Source organism: Dipteris shenzhenensis, chromosome 13 (genome assembly GCF_047967505.1).
Source record: "Dipteris shenzhenensis isolate YYH24624 ecotype China chromosome 13, Dip_SZ_1.0, whole genome shotgun sequence".
Classification (NCBI taxonomy): domain Eukaryota; kingdom Viridiplantae; phylum Streptophyta; class Polypodiopsida; order Gleicheniales; family Dipteridaceae; genus Dipteris; species Dipteris shenzhenensis.
Genome location: NC_141608.1, coordinates 18,716,187 through 18,723,582, shown reverse-complemented (window position 1 = coordinate 18,723,582; position 7,396 = coordinate 18,716,187). Strand labels below are relative to the sequence as shown.

Sequence of the window (7,396 nt, the reverse complement as noted above, 5' to 3'; positions counted from 1 at the left end):
CCTAGCAAGCACCACCGCCAGCCTGCACAGCACATGCTTAGAAATCTTTTCTGCTGAGCATCTAATTATGGACATCCACAACAGATGACAACTGATACGAACGGTAATGCAAGAACAAAAGCAACCAAAGCCACATTTGCAGGCATAAACTCAAGCAACACTCCCTAGGTGCTAAGCTATTTGCAGGAGCATTCAATTTATGTTCCTCACTAATAGAGAACAAGGGGAGCATTGGAATAATGTTAGCAACAAACGAATCTCTGCTGCTTTGGGGACATCAGGCTATACAGCAGCATTGGGAACATTCCCAGGGATAGGTTGACACAGGGCACTAAGTTCACGTGGAGCATACCCTCAGACGTGTGTAAAGGAAGTTCAAGATGCCTTGAAATGCTCTGCAATCCAAGAGCGTTATGAAATTATAGCTCCCATCTTGAAGGAATTTTCCCATTCAAAAGAAAGATGCAAAAACACCAGTGCTTTCCCCTAGTGACATGTTGCCTCATGTAACTGTACACAAAACATTGAGTATAGTTCACACAGGAAAAACCCTTATACCAGGGATCTGCTTATACAGTCTTACTTTTTTCCAAACCATGTTCTGTCCTAAGTGTGCACAGTATTATTGTACGATGTTCTGACAATCAGCATGAGCTTGACATGTATCCAAAAAGCTCCATCCCATCACTTTAAGGCTTTTTTACAATGACAACAGGACATTTTGCATTGTGAGCGCAGTAGTCACTCACGCTCCCTAGGAAGGCCCTACAAAAAGACAAAACACTATTAGGATTCCTATGGATAAATCGGAAAAGTCACAGTATGCTGCTGACATTACAATAAGGCTCACTAGTGAAAACAATGCACAACACGACATCATACCTCTTCAATGCACCGTAGCCATGACTGCCAACTACTAAAAAATCTGACTGAATTTTCTCAACAGCTTCGCATATAGAATCCCTAGGATCTCCAAGTGCAACCATTGTCTCTGTATCAAGCTGTAAATGATAGCAAGATCATATCAAACGTACGTTTCTGTTAAATATTTCCTAGTAAAGGTAAGACTATTGATGCTGTGAAGGCTAACATATACATCTACATGAATCCAGGAATATCTCCAGACTCATCATGTGAAGGCAAATCAAAAGTTGCAGCTTACTAGTCACCCCAGCTGATAACATAAAATCATCTTGTAATTCATTCTGAGTTTGTATGCTTATCTTGCAGATCCATCAAATCTTTATTAGACGCCAGTGACACGCATCCGTACATGTGGTTGGGCAGGGCGTGGATGCATGAGAAAGAGGGTACGAGATTCTTATGTTGGGGAGTTTTGGGGATGTGTGTGGCAGAGGGGGGGGCGGCTTCTACTTGGTCATGACAACGAAAAAGCTAACGAGGAAGCCTCACCTGTCTTTCATCACAAATAGATTTTGCACGGAAAAGGACTTTCTTTGAAATCTCCTCTTGATGCTTCCTTACGGACTCCAAAATTTCAGGAGTAATGTAGAAACCTGCAGGAGGATGGCCTTTTAGTTAAAAGAAAACAAGTCAGCAGTCCTCGTCATATGGATCCAACCACTCACATACCTTCACTTCTCAAAGAAAAAGGCAAGAAGAGAGAACCAATTTCATCTTCCAAAGCGGAACACGTTATTGTGGACAAGATTTTGTGTATCACACTTACGAGGAAAGGAGGAGCAGGGCAAGCGAAGAGAAAAAGCCCGGGGATATTGTCAGTCAATCCATACATCAGAACATAGAAGCCAAACGTACGTTTTGCGCATCTCTCTCTCTCTCTTTCACGCACGCACGCATCTATTTTTGTCGCTCAGACTCTCTCTTAGGGGAGAAAAAAAGTGGCTCAGTCTTCCGCTTTCTCTGCCTGACAGAATTCCGCACCAAGCGAAAGCATTTCCAAGTTTGTCAGCTGAACATGTAATTGTCCCTCGGCAAGGGAAAAACTCGATCGAAAATGCAGAGTTTTAGTATGTTTTATCCTCTCTCTCATCATTGAAATGCACGTCCGTCACTAGCTTCTGCTTCTACTTTCGCACAATTCCTCTATTCATATTGTGTTCACCATGTTCGGGTTTCCTCTGTTTGAACTAGGATTGTCAGGGCAAAGCACGCGCGTGCTTATATAACACACACCTTGTAAGTGGTATTCCACAGTCTATCCCTCCCGCTCCTCCACCAAGGTAATGAAAGCGCATTTCTCATCGAGGATAATTAGTAAACGGACACATGCACGCAGCTTTTCTTCCGTTACTAACAGCTCGCACCGTAAGAACATCTCTCTCTCTCTCTCTCTCTCTCTCTCGGAATAGGAAACCACAATTGATCGCTCCTAAAAACACCAAACTGCAGCCCCAGGAGGGCAACCGGGGCAATTGCAAGGGGTACAAGGAGCGAAGGCAATCTTACCAGGGCCAGCAGGTCCGACGAAAACCTGAGGATGGGACTGGACATGAAGGAGGACGATGAGGTCGGAGGGCTTGGTGCCGGGGGGGAGGGGGCGGGGAAGGATCAAGTTATCGAGAGCCCAGGAGAGGGCGAAGGCACTTTCGTCGCTCTCATCGACAGCAACAAGGACTTTACGACGGGGGGAGGGGGCGATGGAATCGGAAGAAGAGTGGGAATCCGCCATGAAAGCTTGCCCCAAAGCTCCGAAGCTTCAAAAAGCTTGCGAACAGATAGAAATGCAGCAGCTTGGAGAAGACGAAGCTCGTTTTATATCCTAGTAGCCCTTCCACGTGGGTCACCCACATCATCAGCAGCCCTTCCACGTGGCTCGCCCACGGATCTCCCCCCGCCACGTCACCGCCCTTGGTTTCCAGAAGAAAAGCTCTCTCTTGGCCCCCCAGACTCGGCTATGGCCATGCCTGTGGAGTGACGCTGATTCGACCCTCGCCACCTCGCTTGCCCCCCCCTCCCCCCCATAACCTAGGGGCCCATGCGCACCTGTCAACAGATCGGATGTGACGCTGTCTGATATTTCAATAATGATCCTCAGAGGCACATCTCTGGCTACTTCTCTGGCCGCCCTGGGAAGATGGCTCTCAACCCCATCTCAATCCTGCCTAAGTGTCTATGGAAAGTTGGCAATTTTTTTGCTAATTTGGGCCAATGTTTGTTGGCACTTCTAAGGGTCTATGGAAAGTGCTTTTTTTTTCTTTTTTTTCCAAATGTGGGCAAAGGGTCCGTTTTCCTTTGTTTTTGGTCAAGCTCAGTGTATTAGAAAGTAGGGTAGTGTTTAGATTTGTGTTGGGAATTATTCTTTAGTACTACCTCCACTACTCATTAAAGCAAGGCCATAGTGGTTTTGCACCTTGTTTTCCTATCTCTGGTCAAGTTGACAGTGTTCGAAAGTCTATTGGCATTAAAGGATCATATGACCTCAACATTAGGTTTTGTCACCTTGTTTTCCCCCTTAGAAAGACGACCCCAAACCACATGAGTTCGACGAGCTTAGACTATGTTATTGGTGGTTTTCCGCTCGACTACACTAGTATTGCATTGGAGTGAATTTTCTGTTGGCCAAGCTTGCTTCCTATGTTTCTCCTATGACACTTGCATGAATAAATTCAATAGTTAATTCCCTTAAAGGGGTGTCACACTTTGTTGGATCCTTTGGCCCTACGTCTCCATACCAGAGCTATGATGGGATTTGTTTTATTCTTGTTAGAGCACCTAGGATGGTACCGAATCCTAGTATACAGAGAGTCAAAGTATGATATTCTTAGTGTCTATTAGATGTATGACAAGGCCCCTTTTAGCACATCTCCTCCTTTTGATGGCTTCCTTCCTCCCCCTTGTGGACCCTCTTCTCTCATAGTTCATGCCTATCCACTCCTTTTTCTCACCTCTCCTTTCACGCCTCTCCTCTCCCTTTACACTCCCCTCTCACTTTCCAACCCTTCCTCTCTTTTCTTTTTACTATCTCATGTCCTTGGCAGCAAAGCTGGCTTTTTCTTTGAATGATTTCATACGATTTTCTACGATATTATGCCCTAATAGGGTAGAGGTCCTTTGCCATAGGGTTATACATGCCTAATAATTGGGTGGCTACCCCACCATATGCAACATTTTAGTGGATGAGAGAATCCAAATGAGATAAGCATGAGGAAAAGTGCTACTAATGACATCCATTGATTATGGATGCATGACCATAGATAGTCATAATGTCAATCTTCTTTTCATCTACCTAGACTAGGGGATCTTTTAGAAATAAAAGTCACAATTTTGTTTTGGAAAAAAGATGAAAACATTCAACGAAATTTATTATAAGTTTGTATTTTTTAGGTTGTCCATAGAAAGCTCATACATAAGCATAACCATATTTTAAAATAATGGAGACATATCCATACTTTAAACTTATAATCCATTTAGACCCTTAGCAAAAAATGGTCTTTTTTAATCCTAACTTACGTCTACTCTAACTCATAAGAAACAAGCACGGACGATTAGTCTATTTGCAATAGTTAAAATTCCTTAAATGTAACAACTACAATCCTCACTTGAAACGTGGGCCTTTTTGACATAAGACATACAAGCACTAGAATAAAAGTATGAATATCCCTTATCTTGGCCAACAAATAAAGAAAGGGTAGTAAGGTTAGACTTTGTAGGTCTCTTGGTGGATTTTTCTCCTTGTTTGGTTCTTGTGATGGTTGTCCTTCAGGAGGTTGAATGTTTGGTTCTTGTGATGGTTGCCCTTCAGGAGGTTCAATGAACTTAGTGTATTTTCTTTGTATTGTGGTCAACACGATCTTGATTCTTGTGGTTATTTGGCTACAAATTCATGGATATGCGTTAAATGCCAAAAAAAATGTCATTAATTTATGTATAGGCAAGATTCTTAGGAGTAATTTATGTGTAGCTAGGATTTTCACAAATAGTTTCATGTATAGACAAGATTCTTACGACAAATTAGATTTGCAAATATTGCAAATATCTAATGATGTTAGGCTATATTATTGTGTGGAATATGTGTCTAAGGTTGAATTCTTATATCTAGATTAAACAAATAGAAAAAATCCCATAAAACACGAGCAATGATCATCGTATTGAAGTAATTTTTGAAGTTAGGTTAAAACAACCATCGTTATAAAATGAAAAATCTCCCTTCATCCCATATTTATAACTTAACTAGGATCTCAATGGGATTGAAGTAAGTGGCAATTACACCTTACCACATAATTCTCTAGCATTGTTATGAAGCAAAGGAACATTTCATGGCCACCTATTGCATTTTCAAATGTATACTTTTCTTATCCAAGGTCTAAAAATAGGGAATGAATTTGGGTTCCTTTTTTATTAGACAATAATGTGTTGATAGGATGATAACGTCTTAGGATTCAAATTTATAGTGCTTCTAAGTTTTAAGAAATAGATGCAAGTTGAAATATTTATGTATATTAAAATGGCTAATTGGAAGTCGTTCAAGATATACAAACAAAATTCACACGGTAATTTTAAGAAATATTATGAATTCTAAGTTTCATTATGCATTTGAAATTAGCAACGGCATTAGCTTGAAAAGTATAATCCTATAATTCAAGCTTGCCTCAATAAAAAGTACTAAGGAATGATTCAAGTTTTGGGTGTTCCATGCATGCCCAAGTTTTGATAGTTGCATTTTGATGTCGTTAGGGTCACACTAGTCGACAAGAAATCATGTATCCTTTGACATCTTACCCATCAATGGTAATCCACCAAAATATTGCTTTTTTTGTGATGATTTGTCGTGTACTTGTGGAACCAAGGGCAACCTTGTTATCCTTATATTCCCACTTTGAACCTTCAGGTATGCAAAAGAACTACCCATTATAACTGGTTAAATAAGGTTTTCATAGTGTTGAATATTAGATACTTGAGGAATGGCTATATTGCATTCCTCTTTGAGCAACTAGGGATGGCTTTGGCTATTAAGTGTCACTCCTTGTGGTATCAAAAACCATCATGTGTGCATGGAAGAGTTGTCTCCTTCCTTCTATCTAGAAGCTCCCAGATCCACAAAAGTTCTTGTATGGGTTCATCTTCCTAACCTCCCCCTTAGCCTTCTGCATGGTTGCGAAGCTTTGCTCAAGCTTTGGGAAAGTTATCAATGTAGAGAATGAGAAGTTCATTAACCAAAGAGCCCAACCTGAGGTTTGCATTCTTATGGATCTTGTAGGTGATCTCCAAAATAAACTTCTACTCTAATCTAAATTTGCTCTTTGCCCAAGAGTCCATCCCTTTACGTATAAGAACCTATCACATTCTGACCTTTTGTGTAAGTAACTCTTCATTGGCCTTGGAGGGTACCATCTTTAATATGATTCAAGGGCTGATGGTTTGTACAAAAATCAACAAAGAAAACCCGGATACCATGAGAATTAGGAGCACTAGGATTAATTATGTGGGGTACCATCTTCAATGTTATTTTACAATGAGTCAAGGGCAGGAGTGAATGCAGTGGGTTTGAGATTTTCAGGAATCAATGTAAGCATGTATCCCAGTGTCCAATTTGAAAGGGTGCTAAAAGGCAAGTCACTCCTATTTCCGGTGCAAGGCTCAATAGTTTAGAGGACAACTTACAAGTTATCTCCGCGAGCTCCGTAGCTTCAGTTATCTCCGCGATGTCTGCTGACAGGAAACGGAATGGCGAGGCCAGAAGAGCCCAACCGGTAGATTCTACAGCCAGAAAGGTACAGATGGTAGATGAGGCCGAAGAAGATGGAGCGATGCCTGGCTCGTTTGCCGAGGCACTTAAGGCAGGCTCAGAAGAACATGCAGTTATCGAGCTCGCATGCCTGGAACATGATCTGGATTCTGCAGCGCATCAACATCAGAAAGGAGTCCTTCCAAGCACTTGACGGAACTCCTCGAAAAGTGGTCAAGCTGCAAGTGGACATTCGACCAGAGAGCTTGTGTCGTTGGATTGTGGTGTCTTCATGCTGTTCCTTGGCCGGGTCCCAACGGAGGAGGAGGTCCCCAGATGGTTCGCTGCTGCATATCAAGGCAATGTTTCGCTTGTTGATTACCGGTTCGTCAGATGCGGATTCTTCCGAGCTACTATGCAGAATGCAACTGAACGGAAATGGCTCATTTCCAGTTCTGTGGGATACAGAGGCAATCTTGTCTACTCTATCCCGTGGAGCGCCACCTTTACGCCAGAAGAGGCTCTTCAGCATGCGTGCCCCGTCTGGGTACACTTCCGTGACTTCAACGAGATCTTGGCTCCTGAGCTTCTCACCGTGGCCCCTAGTCTTGGTAGAGTCCTCTACCTCCCGCCCACCCAACCGAAAAGAGCTTCGCCCAAGGTATGCCTTCTGTGGGATAGAAGACAAACTCCCCCAGAAGCCCTGGAACTCGAGCTCCCCAACGGATGGAACTTCTTCGTGGAAGT

General features: G+C 42.6%; 1 protein-coding gene across 2 annotated transcripts; it reads right to left on the bottom strand.

Annotated features, from left to right (window-relative positions):
* Positions 1-239: 239 nt before the first annotated feature.
* On the bottom strand, positions 240-2,693 carry LOC147895121 (universal stress protein PHOS34-like). 2 transcript variants are annotated; one of them, XM_087383527.1, is made up of 4 exons: positions 2,431-2,693; positions 1,414-1,532; positions 883-1,001; positions 240-765 (listed from the first exon to the last, which is right to left on the bottom strand). In XM_087383527.1, exons 1-4 carry the CDS (start codon positions 2,651-2,653, stop codon positions 690-692), a joined length of 537 nt encoding a protein of 178 aa, XP_087239653.1. In that variant the 5' UTR covers positions 2,654-2,693; the 3' UTR covers positions 240-689. The 2 variants fall into 2 exon arrangements, with proteins under 2 accessions (XP_087239653.1, XP_087239654.1); XM_087383528.1 differs by having other exon boundaries at positions 243-765; positions 1,414-1,517.
* Positions 2,694-7,396: the final 4,703 nt, after the last annotated feature.

Excerpts from the sequence above, each read along its gene's own strand:
- LOC147895121 (XM_087383527.1), bottom strand. The coding sequence starts at position 2,653 with ATGGCGGATTCCCACTCTTCTTCCGATTCCATCGCCCCCTCCCCCCGT. Across the intron at positions 1,002-1,413 it reads CTATTTGTGATGAAAGACAG|CTTGATACAGAGACAATGGT; the intron begins GTGAGGCTTCCT and ends TATCATTTACAG. Across the intron at positions 766-882 it reads GGCTACGGTGCATTGAAGAG|GGCCTTCCTAGGGAGCGTGA; the intron begins GTATGATGTCGT and ends GTCTTTTTGTAG.